This window comes from Oncorhynchus keta, chromosome 7 (assembly GCF_023373465.1).
Source record: "Oncorhynchus keta strain PuntledgeMale-10-30-2019 chromosome 7, Oket_V2, whole genome shotgun sequence".
NCBI lineage: Eukaryota > Metazoa > Chordata > Actinopteri > Salmoniformes > Salmonidae > Oncorhynchus > Oncorhynchus keta.
The window spans coordinates 46,313,251-46,332,139 of record NC_068427.1 but is presented as its reverse complement, the minus strand read 5'-3'; the positions used below and the strand labels follow the sequence as shown (position 1 = coordinate 46,332,139).

At 45.4% G+C, this 18,889-nt stretch overlaps 1 protein-coding gene across 1 annotated transcript in view; it reads left to right on the top strand.

The window, feature by feature from the left end:
* LOC118386446 (oxysterol-binding protein-related protein 6-like) overlaps window positions 1–18,173 on the top strand; it is a 94,371-nt gene extending 76,198 nt beyond the window's left edge. Inside the window, exons 21-23 of the mRNA XM_052523023.1 lie at window positions 11,522–11,648; window positions 12,283–12,405; window positions 13,376–18,173. Coding sequence (XP_052378983.1) covers window positions 11,522–11,648; window positions 12,283–12,405; window positions 13,376–13,484 — 359 coding nt within the window. The 3' untranslated portion in view covers window positions 13,485–18,173. The remainder of the gene's footprint in view (window positions 1–11,521; window positions 11,649–12,282; window positions 12,406–13,375) is intronic.
* The last annotated feature ends 716 nt before the right edge of the window (window positions 18,174–18,889 follow it).

The window sequence follows — 18,889 nt, the reverse complement described above, 5'->3', positions numbered from 1 at the left end:
GAGCGTTGGACTAGTAGCCTAGTGGTTAGAGCGTTGGACTAGTAGCCTAGTGGTTAGAGCGTTGGACTAGTAGCCTAGTGGTTAGAGCGTTGGACTAGTAGCCTAGTGGTTAGAGCGTTGGACTAGTAGCCTCGTGGTTAGAGCGTTGGACTAGTAGCCTAGTGGTTAGAGCGTTGGACTAGTAGCCTCGTGGTTAGAGCGTTGGACTAGTAGCCTAGTGGTTAGAGCGTTGGACTAGTAGCCTAGTGGTTAGAGCGTTGGACTAGTAGCCTCGTGGTTAGAGCGTTGGACTAGTAGCCTAGTGGTTAGAGCGTTGGACTAGTAGCCTAGTGGTTAGAGCGTTGGACTAGTAGCCTCGTGGTTAGAGCGTTGGACTAGTAGCCTAGTGGTTGGTGGACTAGTAGCCTAGTGGTTAGAGCGTTGGACTAGTAGCCTAGTGGTTAGAGCGTTGGACTAGTAGCCTAGTGGTTAGAGCGTTGGACTAGTAGCCCAGTGGTTAGAGCGTTGGACTAGTAGCCTAGTGGTTAGAGCGTTGGACTAGTAGCCTAGTGGTTAGAGCGTTGGACTAGTAGCCTAGTGGTTAGAGCGTTGGACTAGTAGCCTAGTGGTTAGAGCGTTGGACTAGTAGCCTAGTGGTTAGAGCGTTGGACTAGTAGCCTAGTGGTTAGAGCGTTGGACTAGTAGTGGTTAGAGCGTTGGACTAGTAGCCTAGTGGTTAGAGCGTTGGACTAGTAGCCTAGTGGTTAGAGCGTTGGACTAGTAGCCTAGTGGTTAGAGCGTTGGACTAGTAGCCTAGTGGTTAGAGCGTTGGACTAGTAGCCTAGTGGTTAGAGCGTTGGACTAGTAGCCTAGTGGTTAGAGCGTTGGACTAGTAGCCTAGTGGTTAGAGCGTTGGACTAGTAGCCTAGTGGTTAGAGCGTTGGACTAGTAGCCTAGTGGTTAGAGCGTTGGACTAGTAGCCTAGTGGTTAGAGCGTTGGACTAGTAGCCTAGTGGTTAGAGCGTTGGACTAGTAGCCTCGTGGTTAGAGCGTTGGACTAGTAGCCTAGTGGTTAGAGCGTTGGACTAGTAGCCTAGTGGTTAGAGCGTTGGACTAGTAGCCTAGTGGTTAGAGCGTTGGACTAGTAGCCTAGTGGTTAGAGCGTTGGACTAGTAGCCTAGTGGTTAGAGCGTTGGACTAGTAGCCTAGTGGTTAGAGCGTTGGACTAGTAGCCTAGTGGTTAGAGCGTTGGACTAGTAGCCTAGTGGTTAGCGTTGGACTAGTAGCCTAGTGGTTAGAGCGTTGGACTAGTAGCCTAGTGGTTAGAGCGTTGGACTAGTAGCCTAGTGGTTAGAGCGTTGGACTAGTAGCCTAGTGGTTAGAGCGTTGGACTAGTAGCCTAGTGGTTAGAGCGTTGGACTAGTAGCCTAGTGGTTAGAGCGTTGGACTAGTAGCCTAGTGGTTAGAGCGTTGGACTAGTAGCCTAGTGGTTAGAGCGTTGGACTAGTAGCCTAGTGGTTAGAGCGTTGGACTAGTAGCCTAGTGGTTAGAGCGTTGGACTAGTAGCCTAGTGGTTAGAGCGTTGGACTAGTAGCCTAGTGGTTAGAGCGTTGGACTAGCCTAGTGGTTAGAGCGTTGGACTAGTAGCCTAGTGGTTAGAGCGTTGGACTAGTAGCCTAGTGGTTAGAGCGTTGGACTAGTAGCCTAGTGGTTAGAGCGTTGGACTAGTAGCCTCGTGGTTAGAGCGTTGGACTAGTAGCCTAGTGGTTAGAGCGTTGGACTAGTAGCCTAGTGGTTAGAGCGTTGGACTAGTAGCCTAGTGGTTAGAGCGTTGGACTAGTAGCCTAGTGGTTAGCGTTGGACGTAGCCTAGTGGTTAGCGTAGACTAGTAGCCTAGTGGTTAGAGCGTTGGACTAGTAGCCTAGTGGTTAGAGCGTTGGACTAGTAGCCTAGTGGTTAGAGCGTTGGACTAGTAGCCTAGTGGTTAGAGCGTTGGACTAGTAGCCTAGTGGTTAGAGCGTTGGACTAGTAGCCTAGTGGTTAGAGCGTTGGACTAGTAGCCTAGTGGTTAGAGCGTTGGACTAGTAGCCTAGTGGTTAGAGCGTTGGACTAGTAGCCTAGTGGTTAGAGCGTTGGACTAGTAGCCTAGTGGTTAGAGCGTTGGACTAGTAGCCTAGTGGTTAGAGCGTTGGACTAGTAGCCTAGTGGTTAGAGCGTTGGACTAGTAGCCTAGTGGTTAGAGCGTTGGACTAGTAGCCTAGTGGTTAGAGCGTTGGACTAGTAGCCTAGTGGGAGCGTTGGACTAGTAGCCTAGTGGTTAGAGCGTTGGACTAGTAGCCTTGTGGTTAGAGCGTTGGACTAGTAGCCTCGTGGTTAGAGCGTTGGACTAGTAGCCTCGTGGTTAGAGCGTTGGACTAGTAGCCTCGTGGTTAGAGCGTTGGACTAGTAGCCTCGTGGTTAGAGCGTTGGACTAGTAGCCTCGTGGTTAGAGCGTTGGACTAGTAGCCTCGTGGTTAGAGCGTTGGACTAGTAGCCTCGTGGTTAGAGCGTTGGACTAGTAGCCTAGTGGTTAGAGCGTTGGACTAGTAGCCTAGTGGTTAGAGCGTTGGACTAGTAGCCTAGTGGTTAGAGCGTTGGACTAGTAGCCTAGTGGTTGCGTTGGTTAGAGCGTTGGACTAGTAGCCTAGTGGTTAGAGCGTTGGACTAGTAGCCTAGTGGTTAGAGCGTTGGACTAGTAGCCAGTGGTTAGAGCGTTGGACTAGTAGCCCAGTGGTTAGAGCGTTGGACTAGTAGCCCAGTGGTTAGAGCGTTGGACTAGTAGCCCAGTGGTTAGAGCGTTGGACTAGTAGCCTCGTGGTTAGAGCGTTGGACTAGTAGCCTAGTGGTTAGAGCGTTGGACTAGTAGCCTAGTGGTTAGAGCGTTGGACTAGTAGCCTAGTGGTTAGAGCGTTGGACTAGTAGCCTAGTGGTTAGAGCGTTGGACTAGTAGCCTAGTGGTTAGAGCGTTGGACTAGTAGCCCTCGTGGTTAGAGCGTTGGACTAGTAGCCTAGTGGTTAGAGCGTTGGACTAGTAGCCTAGTGGTTAGAGCGTTGGACTAGTAGCCTAGTGGTTAGAGCGTTGGACTAGTAGCCTAGTGGTTAGAGCGTTGGACTAGTAGCCTAGTGGTTAGAGCGTTGGACTAGTAGCCTAGTGGTTAGAGCGTTGGACTAGTAGCCTAGTGGTTAGAGCGTTGGACTAGTAGCCTCGTGGTTAGAGCGTTGGACTAGTAGCCTAGTGGTTAGAGCGTTGGACTAGTAGCCTAGTGGTTAGAGCGTTGGACTAGTAGCCTAGTGGTTAGAGCGTTGGACTAGTAGCCTAGTGGTTAGAGCGTTGGACTAGTAGCCTAGTGGTTAGAGCGTTGGACTAGTAGCCTAGTGGTTAGAGCGTTGGACTAGTAGCCTAGTGGTTAGAGCGTTGGACTAGTAGCCTAGTGGTTAGAGCGTTGGACTAGTAGCCTAGTGGTTAGAGCGTTGGACTAGTAGCCTAGTGGTTAGAGCGTTGGACTAGTAGCCTAGTGGTTAGAGCGTTGGACTAGTAGCCTAGTGGTTTAGCCTAGTGGTTAGAGCGTTGGACTAGTAGCCTAGTGGTTAGAGCGTTGGACTAGTAGCCTAGTGGTTAGAGCGTTGGACTAGTAGCCTAGTGGTTAGAGCGTTGGACTAGTAGCCTAGTGGTTAGAGCGTTGGACTAGTAGCCTAGTGGTTAGAGCGTTGGACTAGTGGCCTAGTGGTTAGAGCGTTGGACTAGTAGCCTAGTGGTTAGAGCGTTGGACTAGTAGCCTAGTGGTTAGAGCGTTGGACTAGTAGCCTAGTGGTTAGAGCGTTGGACTAGTAGCCTAGTGGTTAGAGCGTTGGACTAGTAGCCTCGTGGTTAGAGCGTTGGACTAGTAGCCTAGTGGTTAGAGCGTTGGGAGCCTAGTGGTTAGAGCGTTGGACAGTAGCCTAGTGGTTAGAGCGTTGGACTAGTAGCCTAGTGGTTAGAGCGTTGGACTAGTAGCCTAGTGGTTAGAGCGTTGGACTAGTAGCCTAGTGGTTAGAGCGTTGGACTAGTAGCCTCGTGGTTAGAGCGTTGGACTAGTAGCCTCGTGGTTAGAGCGTTGGACTAGTAGCCTCGTGGTTAGAGCGTTGGACTAGTAGCCTCGTGGTTAGAGCGGACTAGTAGCCTCGTGGTTAGAGCGTTGGACTAGTAGCCTCGTGGTTAGAGCGTTGGACTAGTAGCCTCGTGGTTAGAGCGTTGGACTAGTAGCCTCGTGGTTAGAGCGTTGGACTAGTAGCCTCGTGGTTAGAGCGTTGGGAGCCTAGTGGTTAGCGTTGGACTAGTAGCCTAGTGGTTAGAGCGTTAGTAGCCTAGTGGTTAGAGCGTTGGACTAGTAGCCTAGTGGTTAGAGCGTTGGACTAGTAGCCTAGTGGTTAGAGCGTTGGACTAGTAGCCTAGTGGTTAGAGCGTTGGACTAGTAGCCTAGTGGTTAGAGCGTTGGACTAGTAGCCTAGTGGTTAGAGCGTTGGACTAGTAGCCTAGTGGTTAGAGCGTTGGACTAGTAGCCTAGTGGTTAGAGCGTTGGACTAGTAGCCTAGTGGTTAGAGCGTTGGACTAGTAGCCTAGTGGTTAGAGCGTTGGACTAGTAGCCTAGTGGTTAGAGCGTTGGACTAGTAGCCTAGTGGTTGGTTGGACTAGTAGCCGTGGTTAGACGTTAGTAGCCTAGTGGTTAGAGCGTTGGACTAGTAGCCTAGTGGTTAGAGCGTTGGACTAGTAGCCTAGTGGTTAGAGCGTTGGACTAGTAGCCTAGTGGTTAGAGCGTTGGACTAGTAGCCTAGTGGTTAGAGCGTTGGACTAGTAGCCTAGTGGTTAGAGCGTTGGACTAGTAGCCTAGTGGTTAGAGCGTTGGACTAGTAGCCTAGTGGTTAGAGCGTTGGACTAGTAGCCTAGTGGTTAGAGCGTTGGACTAGTAGCCTAGTGGTTAGAGCGTTGGACTAGTAGCCTCGTGGTTAGAGCGTTGGACTAGTAGCCTAGTGGTTAGAGCGTTGGACTAGTAGCCTAGTGGTTAGAGCGTTGGACTAGTAGCCTAGTGGTTAGAGCGTTGGACTAGTAGCCTAGTGGTTAGAGCGTTGGACTAGTAGCCTAGTGGTTAGAGCGTTGGACTAGTAGCCTAGTGGTTAGAGCGTTGGACTAGTAGCCTAGTGGTTAGAGCGTTGGACTAGTAGCCTAGTGGTTAGAGCGTTGGACTAGTAGCCTAGTGGTTAGAGCGTTGGACTAGTAGCCTAGTGGTTAGAGCGTTGGACTAGTAGCCTAGTGGTTAGAGCGTTGGACTAGTAGCCTAGTGGTTAGAGCGTTGGACTAGTAGCCTAGTGGTTAGAGCGTTGGACTAGTAGCCTCGTGGTTAGAGCGTTGGACTAGTAGCCTAGTGGTTAGAGCGTTGGACTAGTAGCCTAGTGGTTAGAGCGTTGGACTAGTAGCCTAGTGGTTAGAGCGTTGGACTAGTAGCCTAGTGGTTAGAGCGTTGGACTAGTAGCCTAGTGGTTAGAGCGTTGGACTAGTAGCCTAGTGGTTAGAGCGTTGGACTAGTAGCCTAGTGGTTAGAGCGTTGGACTAGTAGCCTCGTGGTTAGAGCGTTGGACTAGTAGCCTAGTGGTTAGAGCGTTGGACTAGTAGCCTAGTGGTTAGAGCGTTGGACTAGTAGCCTAGTGGTTAGAGCGTTGGACTAGTAGCCTAGTGGTTAGAGCGTTGGACTAGTAGCCTAGTGGTTAGAGCGTTGGACTAGTAGCCTAGTGGTTAGAGCGTTGGACTAGTAGCCTAGTGGTTAGAGCGTTGGACTAGTAGCCTAGTGGTTAGAGCGTTGGACTAGTAGCCTAGTGGTTAGAGCGTTGGACTAGTAGCCTAGTGGTTAGAGCGTTGGACTAGTAGCCTAGTGGTTAGAGCGTTGGACTAGTAGCCTAGTGGTTAGAGCGTTGGACTAGTAGCCTAGTGGTTAGAGCGTTGGACTAGTAGCCCAGTGGTTAGAGCGTTGGACTAGTAGCCTGAGTGGTTAGAGCGTTGGACTAGTAGCCTAGTGGTTAGAGCGTTGGACTAGTAGCCTAGTGGTTAGAGCGTTGGACCAGTAGCCTAGTGGTTAGAGCGTTGGACTAGTAGCCTAGTGGTTAGAGCGTTGGACTAGTAGCCTAGTGGTTAGAGCGTTGGACTAGTAGCCTAGTGGTTAGAGCGTTGGACTAGTTAGTGGTTAGAGCGTTGGACTAGTAGCCTAGTGGTTAGAGCGTTGGACTAGTAGCCTTGTGGTTAGAGCGTTGGACTAGTAGCCTAGTGGTTAGAGCGTTGGACTAGTAGCCTCGTGGTTAGAGCGTTGGACTAGTAGCCTAGTGGTTAGAGCGTTGGACTAGTAGCCTCGTGGTTAGAGCGTTGGACTAGTAGCCTCGTGGTTAGAGCGTTGGACTAGTAGCCTAGTGGTTAGAGCGTTGGACTAGTAGCCTAGTGGTTAGAGCGTTGGACTAGTAGCCTAGTGGTTAGAGCGTTGGACTAGTAGCCTAGTGGTTAGAGCGTTGGACTAGTAGCCTAGTGGTTAGAGCGTTGGACTAGTAGCCTAGTGGTTAGAGCGTTGGACTAGTAGCCTAGTGGTTAGAGCGTTGGACTAGTAGCCTAGTGGTTAGAGCGTTGGACTAGTAGCCTAGTGGTTAGAGCGTTGGACTAGTAGCCTAGTGGTTAGAGCGACTAGTAGCCCAGTGGGACGTTGGACTAGTAGCCCAGTGGTTAGAGCGTTGGACTAGTAGCCCAGTGGTTAGAGCGTTGGACTAGTAGCCTAGTGGTTAGAGCGTTGGACTAGTAGCCTAGTGGTTAGAGCGTTGGACTAGTAGCCTCGTGGTTAGAGCGTTGGACTAGTAGCCTAGTGGTTAGAGCGTTGGACTAGTAGCCTAGTGGTTAGAGCGTTGGACTAGTAGCCTAGTGGTTAGAGCGTTGGACTAGTAGCCTAGTGGTTAGAGCGTTGGACTAGTAGCCTAGTGGTTAGAGCGTTGGACTAGTAGCCTAGTGGTTAGAGCGTTGGACTAGTAGCCTAGTGGTTAGAGCGTTGGACTAGTAGCCTAGTGGTTAGAGCGTTGGACTAGTAGCCTAGTGGTTAGAGCGTTGGACTAGTAGCCTAGTGGTTAGAGCGTTGGACTAGTAGCCTAGTGGTTAGAGCGTTGGACTAGTAGCCTAGTGGTTAGAGCGTTGGACTAGTAGCCTAGTGGTTAGAGCGTTGGACTAGTAGCCTAGTGGTTAGAGCGTTGGACTAGTAGCCTAGTGGTTAGAGCGTTGACTAGTAGCCTAGTGGTTAGAGCGTTGGACTAGTAGCCTAGTGGTTAGAGCGTTGGACTAGTAGCCTAGTGGTTAGAGCGTTGGACTAGTAGCCTAGTGGTTAGAGCGTTGGACTAGTAGCCTAGTGGTTAGAGCGTTGGACTAGTAGCCTAGTGGTTAGAGCGTTGGACTAGTAGCCTAGTGGTTAGAGCGTTGGACTAGTGGTTAGTGGTTAGAGCGTTGGACTAGTAGCCTAGTGGTTAGAGCGTTGGACTAGTAGCCTAGTGGTTAGAGCGTTGGACTAGTAGCCTAGTGGTTAGAGCGTTGGACTAGTAGCCTAGTGGTTAGAGCGTTGGACTAGTAGCCTAGTGGTTAGAGCGTTGGACTAGTAGCCTAGTGGTTGAGCGTTAGTAGCCTAGTGGTTAGAGCGTTGGACTAGTAGCCTAGTGGTTAGAGCGTTGGACTAGTAGCCTAGTGGTTAGAGCGTTGGACTAGTGGCCTAGTGGTTAGAGCGTTGGACTAGTGGCCTAGTGGTTAGAGCGTTGGACTAGTGGCCTCGTGGTTAGAGCGTTGGACTAGTAGCCTCGTGGTTAGAGCGTTGACTAGTAGCCTCGTGGTTAGAGCGTTGGACTAGTAGCCCGTGGTTAGAGCGTTGGACTAGTAGCCTAGTGGTTAGAGCGTTGGACTAGTAGCCTAGTGGTTAGAGCGTTGGACTAGTAGCCTAGTGGTTAGAGCGTTGGACTAGTAGCCTCGTGGTTAGAGCGTTGACTAGTACGTGGTTAGAGCGTTGGACTAGTAGCCTCGTGGTTAGAGCGTTGGACTAGTAGCCTCGTGGTTAGAGCGTTGGACTAGTAGCCTCGTGGTTAGAGCGTTGGACTAGTAGCCTCGTGGTTAGAGCGTTGGACTAGTAGCCTCGTGGTTAGAGCGTTGGACTAGTAGCCTCGTGGTTAGAGCGTTGGACTAGTAGCCTCGTGGTTAGAGCGTTGGACTAGTAGCCTCGTGGTTAGAGCGTTGGACTAGTAGCCTCGTGGTTAGAGCGTTGGACTAGTAGCCTCGTGGTTAGAGCGTTGGACTAGTAGCCTCGTGGTTAGAGCGTTGGACTAGTAGCCTCGTGGTTAGAGCGTTGGACTAGTAGCCTCGTGGTTAGACTAGTAGCCTCGTGGTTAGAGCGTTGGACTAGTAGCCTCGTGGTTAGAGCGTTGGACTAGTAGCCTAGTGGTTAGAGCGTTGGACTAGTAGCCTAGTGGTTAGAGCGTTGGACTAGTAGCCTAGTGGTGAGGGCGTTGGACTAGTAGCCTAGTGGTTAGAGCGTTGGACTAGTAGCCTAGTGGTTAGAGCGTTGGACTAGTAGCCGAGTGGTTAGAGCGTTGGACTAGTAGCCTAGTGGTTAGAGCGTTGGACTAGTAGCCTAGTGGTTAGAGCGTTGGACTAGTAGCCTAGTGGTTAGAGCGTTGGACTAGTAGCCTAGTGGTGAGAGCGTTGGACTAGTAGCCTAGTGGTTAGAGCGTTGGACTAGTAGCCTCGTGGTTAGAGCGTTGGACTAGTAGCCTCGTGGTTAGAGCGTTGGACTAGTAGCCTAGTGGTTAGAGCGTTGGACTAGTAGCCTAGTGGTTAGAGCGTTGGACTAGTAGCCTCGTGGTTAGAGCGTTGGACTAGTAGCCTAGTGGTTAGAGCGTTGGACTAGTAGCCTAGTGGTTAGAGCGTTGGACTAGTAACCCGAAAGGTTGCAAGTTCAAACCCCCGAGCTGACATGGTACAAATCTGTCATTCTACCCCTGAACAGGCAGTTAACCCACTGTTTTTAGGCCGTCATTGAAAATAAGAATTCGTTCTTAAATGACTTGCCTAGTTAAATAAAGGTTTAAAAAAAATGAATAAAAATAATAATTAACCATATAGGCTACAAAGCCTTGGCTACAGGTTAAGCCATTTACAGCTGATTTGTCTCCCTGTCATAACTGTCAAGGAGGGTGAATAAAAGTGGTTTCCTTCAAAAGGGGAGAATTTCAGCTTTTCAAAATCTATTACTGTATTCCTTATATTCAACAAATAGCATTTGTTTTTCCCGTAGGACAAAAGCAACAGCAACTTGATGAGGACTTGTGAGGCGTCTATATCTCAAACTAGACACTCTAATGTACTTGTCCTCTTGCTCAGTTGTGCACCAGGGCCTCCCACTCTTTCTATTCTGGTTAGTGCCAGTTTGCGCTATTCTGTGAAAGGAGTAGTATGCAGCATTGTATGAGATCTTCAGTTTCTCTGCAATTTCTCGCATGGAGTAGCCTTCATTTCTCAGAACAAGAATAGACTGATGAGTTTCAGAAGAAAGGTCTTTGTTTCTGGCCATTTAGAGCCTGTAATCTAACCCACAAAAACTGATGTTCCAGATACTCAACTAGTTCAAAGGCCCGTTTTATTGCTTCTTTAATCAGAACAGCAGTTTTCAGCTGTGCTAATATAATTGCAAAAGGGTTTTCTAATGATCAATTAGCCTTTTAAAATGTTAAACTTAGATTAGCTAACACCACGTGCCATTGGAACAGAGATGGTTGCTGATAATGGGCCTCTGTACGCCTATGTAGATATTCCATAAACAATGTGCCGTTTCCAGCTACAACAGTCATTTACAACATGAACAATGTCTACACTGTATTTCTGATCAATTTGATGTTATTTTAAATGGACAAAAAAATATATATATATATATTTCAAAAAAACAAGGACATTTCTAAGTGACCCCAAACTTTTGAACAGTATGTATATGTATGGTTTTTCACTGACAAATAAAGTCGTTTAAATCAATCAATCCAAACTAGTGGACATTTGATGAATGGAAAGAGACATCTATTACAAAACAACAAGCATTTTACATGACACGCAGAATACATTTTCTGTTTGTTGAGATTGACATAGTCTACGTATTTATTGTGGTGTTGAAAACACAAACCAGAGATATTGGGAGTGCCCAAAGTCGCTATTGTTTATTGGTTGTGTGGTGCATTGGCACAGAAACCTGTCAGTGATAAATGTGTTGCATATATTTTAATAAATATGGCATCAAAACATTGAAAATGTGATTTCTTCCTAGCTGATCATTGTCTGCAGCTGACTCTGATCGTAGTGTAATGAAACAGGCAGGGAGAGTGAGCTTGTCTGTGATGGTCGGTGAAACCTCCCCCTTCTGGTCTGTAGCCCTGCTGTTATTGTTATTTCTGTTGTTAAACATTATTTTGAGTTAATTCAATGAGGGGGAGGGTGTTCCATGTATTTGATTGGCTAAGAGGAGGGTGTTCCATGTATTTGATTGGCTAAGAAGAGGGTCGTGTAAAAATATTTTTTTTATGTTGGGGGGGGGTGGGGGGGTGCATTTTTTTTATGACACCTTGAGTTGGACCAGCCCCTCCCACTCCCCAGTAAATTTCGATCTGTCCCTAATCAAAGCAAAAAAAGCCGACATGAAAGTAAGAAAGATTATTGTTTCTAGTTGAGGTTAGACCAGGTCTCTCTTGAAAAAGAGACGTTATCTCAATGAGAAAAACCTGTATAAATAAAGTTTTTTTTTTTAAAAAGGAGATGTCCTGGCTTCACATCAGTTCAAAAGATGGACAAAAAAAAGCTGTGTGGGAGAACAACTCTATCAGCAGCTCAATCAGACCATGCAGCTGAGAGGATTGCATGAAATATTTTTCAAGCATTTATGCATTAAGACAAAACAGATGACGAGGAGCTTCATGTCAAATGAAATGTCCATTAGTCTCACGTGGAATTCTCGTCTCGTCACGTTTTCGGCAACTAAAATGAAAAGTAATTTGTAATAGTTATCGTTTTTTTCCCCCCAGGGTGTCTCGTCATACTTTCAGTCAGGAAAAATAGGTAGTTGACGAGTATTTTTCGTCATAGTTACTGTGGACGAAAGTAACTACGTCAATCGTACTGTTGCTAAGCAGGACGCTTTGAATTGGATATCCGCAATCGTTAAGCAGACAACAGCATTAGATTAAACCATAAAATACTAGTACATGAGATTATAATATGGGGACAAAGAAAGTGTTGACACTGGTGTCAATAATCCACACCAATGGAAAATAAAAAGTTTGAACTCGTTATTATTTTATTTTAGGGGATCAGCTTTAATATTGCAGATAGATTGTTGCTTCCATCAAAATAATTGTCTGCATTGCAAAAAAAAAAAAAGAAGTTTGAACTGATTCTTGACCCGTGTGATGTCATGTGTTCCTTCCTCAGGCTCCATGCCCACAGACTACGAGCTGTATTATGGCTTTACCAGGTTTGCCATTGAGCTCAATGAGCTTTGCCCTGAGATGCAAGACCTGCTACCACCCACAGATGCCCGCTTCAGACCCGATCAGAGGTAGAAACGTACAACCGTTGCGCCATCACACTTTCAGCTACTGTGTCTAGAAGACTGTATGAGAAATGCACTGTGTGCTACCTACTGCTGCCACCTGTTGAGAGAAGGTGGAGCGGTACCAGTACCATACAGATCGGACTGGATGAACCACTGAACTAGCACACCTTTATTGTCATGAACCTTGACCCGGAGGCTAGTTGAACCAGCTGCCAAATCAAAATTGACTATATCGTTAAAATGTATGAAAACAAAAATGTGCTTTTTGGTCTAAATTTAAAGCGAGGGTTAGGCATAAAGGTTAGCGGTGTAGTTAATGTTAGGTTTAAAATCAGATTTCATGACTTTGTGGCTGTGCCAGCTAGTGACCACTAGTGCAGAATTGCCTCCTGGGTAAGATTCATGACAATAAATGCCAACCAGCACAATGCAGCTGTTGTTGTGGTCTGATATAGATTTACAGAATGGTTGATTAGTGAAGCTCTACAAAGGACTAAAACCTAGTTTTACATCTGAAATAAGTGGATAAGATAGTATTTGTATGGTTAAATATGTTTACAAGCTTTATGTGTATTTCCCTGATGAGTGACGTTTGACAGTATATTCGACTCATGGGGATGTTGTTTCTCTACATTAGACACCTGGAGGAGGGGAATGTGGAAATGGCAGCCTCAGAAAAGCAGCGTATTGAGGACATGCAGCGCACCAGGAGGAAGTGGCAAGACGAGAACGACATTAAGCATGAACCACGCTTCTTCAAGTGAGTAAAGAGGCTAGATGGTCATTTACAAGGATATACTGTATTCCCCAGGCCAGGTTAGTGGGGGAAACAGGGTAGGTTGGGAAGGTCTCCCCCAGACCAGCTTAGTGGGGGAAACAGGGTAGGTTGGGAAGGTCTCCCCCAGACCAGCTTAGTGGGGGAAACGGGGTAGGTTGGGAAGGTCTCCCCCAGACCAGCTTAGTGGGGGAAACAGGGTAGGTTGGGAAGGTCTCCCCCAGACCAGCTTAGTGGGGGAAACAGGGTAGGTTGGGAAGGTCTCCCCCAGACCAGCTTAGTGGGGGAAACAGGGTAGGTTGGGAAGGTCTCCCCCAGGCCAGCTTAGTGGGAGAAACAGGGTAGGTTGGGAAGGTCTCCCCCAGGCCAGCTTAGTGGGGGAAACAGGGTAGGTTGGGAAGGTCTCCCCCAGGCCAGCTTAGTGGGAGAAACAGGGTAGGTTGGGAAGTTCTCCCCCAGGCCAGCTTAGTGGGGGAAACAGGGTAGGTTGGGAAGGTCTCCCCCAGACCAGCTTAGTGGGGGAAACAGGGGGTAGGTTGGGAAGGTCTCCCCCAGGCCAGCTTCGTGGGGGAAACAGGCGGTAGGTTGGGAAGGTCTCCCCCAGGCCAGCTTCGTGGGGGAACTGGGTAAGTTGGGAAGGTCTCCCCCAGACCAGCTTAGTGGGAGAAACAGGGGGAAGTTGGGCAGGTTTTCCCCAGGCCAGCTTCGTGGGGGAAACAGGGTAGGTTGGGAAGGTCTCCCCCAGACCAGCTTAGTGGGAGAAACAGGGGGAAGTTGGGCAGGTTTTCCCCAGGCCAGCTTCATGGGGGAAACAGGGTAGGTTGGGAGGATCTCCCCAAGATAGATAGAAATACCTATAACTGTTACTTGTGTGGCTGAGTTGTCATTAATGATTATCCATTCCATTCATGACATCTAACTCCCGACCATTGATTGCCCGTCTCTTTCCTCCCAGGAAAGTGGTTGATGCCAATCAAAGGGAGCGCTGGGTCACTAACAACACCTACTGGGAGCTTCGCAAATCCCCCGGCTTCATCAACATGGAAAACCCTAATCTATGGTAGCATATGGATCGCTATGCACACCATATCATCATCGCTGACAAAGGCTTTTATCTATGCACAATGAGGTTTTCAAATTAATATCTCATTGACAAAATGACAGTGTGGAAGGATACAAGAGCTGAGATGAGTTGATGACTTACCATCGCCCTATTCAGCCGGCCAGTCACCCATTCAAGCATCCTCTTGGATCCCCCTCATTGAGCTTGGTGCGGAGGCTGGGTTGTCAGGGCAACAATCTTACCATGTAGATCTATCCTAAGTCGTTTTGTGTTTGTCCTTGCCTTAATGTCATCTATCCACACCACACATTTTAAAGCTTTTCGTGAAACCCACTTGAGTTCTGATAGCGGTTTGATTTAGACTAGTGATGGTAATGAAAGCGGTTTGATTTAGACTAGTGATGGTAATGAAAGCGGTTTGATTTAGACTAGTGATGGTAATGAAAGCGGTTTGATTTAGACTAGTGATGGTAATGAAAGCGGTTTGATTTAGACTAGTGTTTGTTCTGAAAGCGGTTTGATTTAGACTAGTGATGGTAATGAAAGCGGTTTGATTTAGACTAGTGATGGTAATGAAAGCGGTTTGATTTAGACTAGTGATGGTAATGAAAGCGGTTTGATTTAGATTAGTGTTTGTTCTGAAAGCGGTTTGATTTAGACTCGTGATGGTAATGAAAGCGGTTTGATTTAGACTAGTGTTTGTTCTGAAAGCGGTTTGATTTAGACTAGTGATGGTAATGAAAGCGGTTTGATTTAGACTAGTGTTTGTTCTGAAAGCGGTTTGATTTAGACTAGTGATGGTAATGAAAGCGGTTTGATTTAGATTAGTGTTTGTTCTGAAAGCGGTTTGATTTAGACTAGTGATGGTAATGAAAGCGGTTTGATTTAGACTAGTGTTTGGATTAGGCCTTTGACCAACTACTAATGTATGTGTCATGCATGTTTAGAGTCCAGCTTTCATTGGCATATCCTATATAGACTAACATTATTTGTTTTAAAAACAAAAAGAAAATAAAGAAGTTTTTGTAAAATATCTTCAACAACATAGAATTGAGTGAAAATGTAACTAATATACAATATTGGAAGATTGCTCTTATTTCTTTTTTTAATGAGCCATATGCATTAGTTCAGTCTGAATCATAGCTGTATTCTCTATTGGGTCACACATTCTTTGTGAAAGTTAAAGAGATTCTCTGGTAGTTTTGTATAGTTTTTAGCCAGTAGCTCTGAAAGTAGCACTCGCGAGCCAAAAAAAAGAGGAAAATTGTGTACTACATCACATATGTGCAGATTTGTGCACCACATCATTGCTCTGTCTCTCTCTCTGCTGTGTGTGCATGATGTGCCTCTTGTTAGTTGTCACTCAAATGGTTGAAGCTCATTGGTTGAACTCGAATTTCTAGGGGGCTGGACCACATGGGGGCAAATGGTGCAACTCAGCTTCCAGAAAAACAGTTACTTTCAATCTAGGGATTGTGTGTCTAATTGAGGTAAAACCATAATTCTGCTCATAGATTAAGCATTGGAGCGGCAGCGTAGCCTAGTGGTTAGAGCGTTGGACTAGTAACCGGAAGGTTGTGAGTTCAAACCCCCGAGCTGTTGTTCTGCCCCTGAACAGGCAGTTAACCCACTGTTCCCAGGCCGTCATTGAAAATAAGAATATGTTCTTAACTGACTTGCCTGGTTAAATAAAGGTAAAATTTAAAAAAATGTATGAACTATACATTAGCCCCGTTTATACCTGCCACTTACGTGCTTCCTTCGTCCTGATCTTGTAAGATCTGATCAAACTCAGTTCACAACGTGTCTTTTTTATTGATCTACACCTCTCTAAAAATGTGGCACAATCAGAATGAGGACAAGAACAGAACAAAGGGCGCATGTTATTAACAGGTATAAACATAGCTATTGACACATCTAGCCCAAAGCGAGAGGTTTTAAAAATTAAAAAATATATTTTTAAAAACGTATTTGTCGGGAAAGTTCCGGAACATGTCTTAAATTTGTTTTAATCACTGGTATTGGTGAAGGACATTGCTGTATGCCGAGACGTTTTCTCAGCAACTCCCAAAGACAAAACCCCTTGAGTTGAAACGTTTAGTTCCAGCTTGGCTAGTTGAGGGAGACTGGCCCAACAGCTGATACATAAGCACTGGAAAGTGACTTCCTTTTTCGAGCCTTCATGCAGCACACCCCCCTTGTCACTCACCACAACTGTTTAAGCTACAGACAATACTTCCTTGTAATTAACTTTTACATGTATAGACAATTCTGCTTTCTGTTATTCAGCTCACACGAAAACTATTTTTGATAGTTTAAGAAAGAGAAAAAAAGTATGAATATAATTTGAATGTTCTTTAATTTCCTGTAATACAATTGATCTGTGTTGTTGTCTGAGTGTTATAGTGAGAATCCTAGCCTGCAGTAGAACTATAAAGACATGCCAGCACCCAAGACATCTGATATGGTGATATGAAGACATACCTACTGGCCGTGTGCCCATCCCTTCTAAAGAATCTATTTCAACCCGGGTCACTTGTCTGGATACATAGTTACACCGACTCATCTTTGATACAGCTCTATGTATAAATAATGTGGTAGCTGGTTGGCTCGTTAGTGTATTTCCTTTTCACGTTATTTTTCCAACTAAGCCCCTCAGTGAAATGACAAGCGTAGTGAAAGTGGAGTAGTAGTCCTGCTGTCCTGTAGCAGTATAGAGGTCAACGTGTCCTCTACTGGGAACCACGTGACCTCTACTGGGAACCACACCAGACTGACTGACTAGATACCCCCACTTATACAACTACACCAGACTGACTGACTAGATACCCCCACTTATACAACTACACCAGACTAACTGACTAGATACTATACAACTACACCAGACTGACTGACTAGATACCCCCACTTATACAACTACACCAGACTGACTGACTAGATACCCCCACTTATACAACTACAGTACACCAGACTGACTGACTAGATACCCCCACTTATACAACTACACCAGACTAACTGACTAGATACCCCCACATATACAACTACACCAGACTGACTGACTAGATACCCCCACATATACAACTACACCAGACTGACTGACTAGATACCCCCACATACAAGTGTATTGTAAAACACAAGGGATGCATATTTGCCAGTTCTTTGACAATACATAACAGATTCCCATATACATATTAATTTGTGTTATGTAAAAGAGGCCAAGGGCCAAAATTATTTTACAACGTTCAGAATTATTTTGCTTTTGCAAATCCTTTAACGTGGCAGAATGTTGATGTTAAAGCCAAAGACAAGTGTTTTTTTAATTATAGAAAAAAATATAAACTCATTCTAGTTATGGTGTTTTCATTATGTAGTTACCACACAGAGAAAAAGCTATTATATTTGATTATCCTTTAAACAAGTGTCCAGTTCCTAGAATTTACTGCTATGATGTTGTCCTTAACCATTCACCAATACAATTTTAAAAGGATTAGATTATTACTGCCAAATAACTTTAATGTATATTTGATGTTCCCCTTGTCACCGTGTGTAGCAGTCCATACACAATGGTTCAGTGTGTTAGATTACCACAGAATCTGTAACGATACATTATACATTTGGATTATATTTGATTTATTCTTTGTTTTGTTCTAAGGAAGCCGGAAATTGAAACGAGGAAAGTGGTCCTACGTTAGAAATATATAGAATGGAAACGTTCAACTATAAAGTCTTAACTATTATTTTCGTGTGTAATGTCCAGTATTGAAGATTAAGACAGAAAAACGATAGATATGACTACAACATCATATTGCAGCCATGTATTCAGAAATCGAATTTGTTTGTCCACTGTCAATTCCACTTGATGTGCCTTAATACATTTTATTAACGCCTCGCACACAATGTTGATAAGAAACCACATACAAGTCAGATAAGGAAACCATTTCAAATCCAATCAACCACTTTCCCCACTTGAGTATTGTTCCCCAAATTGTATTATGTACTGAATAATGTTGGGGAATAGAAGTGCTCGGAATGTGTCTGAAATCTTGATACGATGTAAGCATTTCCCATAAATCTAGATATTCTAATTTTCTGTGCAGTCAACTCCACTCATTTGTGATCACTGTTATTGTCAGTATCATACAGTAAGCCCAGTACTCTACTGCACTGCACTACATGTAAACAGCAGAATATTCCTCTTTTGGATTGGACTGATGTAAAGATTTTACTATCAACATCAACATAATACTTAGTTCATCAGGATATTTGAGGAGGATCATGTAGTCTGTGATGTTCTAGATGAATACATTGTTTTCAGAGAGAGAGAGAGAGAGACCTTGTAGAAAATAACTAAGACTTGTTTCATCAGAGTAGAACGATGAAACTTCCTGAGTAGTTAATGGGTTACAATGTTTATGTATCTGCATGTTTAAATGACATAGCCTGCCAATGAATGTTGCAAATGCCTTATGAAAGATTATTTCCTCTAATGGACTTTTTCTTTTGAGTTTCAAACTGACATGTAAGTAAACATTACACACTGTGTCAGCGGAGTTCTTTAAGTCCATTTTCTGATGGGTACCTTCTAAAGTGCAATTGTCTTAAGTACATATCTTTCCATGACCACTGTACACTGCTGCTATCATAGTGCTTGTTCTAATACAAAATAAATACAACCGAGGAGTCTGCCACACACTGTGCTGCCTTGAGTGTTGACCCTCCAAACTCAGCCAAGCATTACTGAGGTTAGTGTAGTGGTTTCAGCCAAGCATTACTGAGGTTGGTGAGGTACTTTCAGCCAAGCATTACTGAGGTTAGTGTCGTAGTTTTCAGCCAAGCATTACTGAGGTTAGTGTAGTGGTTACAGCCAAGCATTACTGAGGTTAGTGTAGTAGTTTCATCCAAGCATTACTGAGGTTGGTGAGGTAGTTTCATCCAAGCATTACTGAGGTTAGTGTAGTAGTTTCAGCCAAGCATTACTGAGGTTAGTGTAGTAGTTTCAGCCAAGCATTACTGAGGTTAGTGTAGTAGTTTCATCCAAGCATTACTGAGGTTAGTGTAGTAGTTTCAGCCAAGCATTACTGAGGTTAGTGTAGTAGTTTCAGCCAATCATTAGAGGTTGGTGTAGTAGTTACTAGAATAGTTATTGTAATATCATCATACTTTTGAGTCTCCTGCACAGTAGATCGCAGTAATGGACTGGGTTGCCAGTGACTCAAAAACAAATGAAGGAAATATTGCACCGGATTGCAAGAATATTTTGTGGGCTATTTGGGGTTATTCATCAGTGCTGCTGCTGACATCTTGACCCATACCAAGAGACTGTAGAGAGAACTGAATTATTAGTCACAGAAACCAAAATACAGAGTTCACTGTGTTCACTCTCCTACAAATCAGGCTAGTCTATAT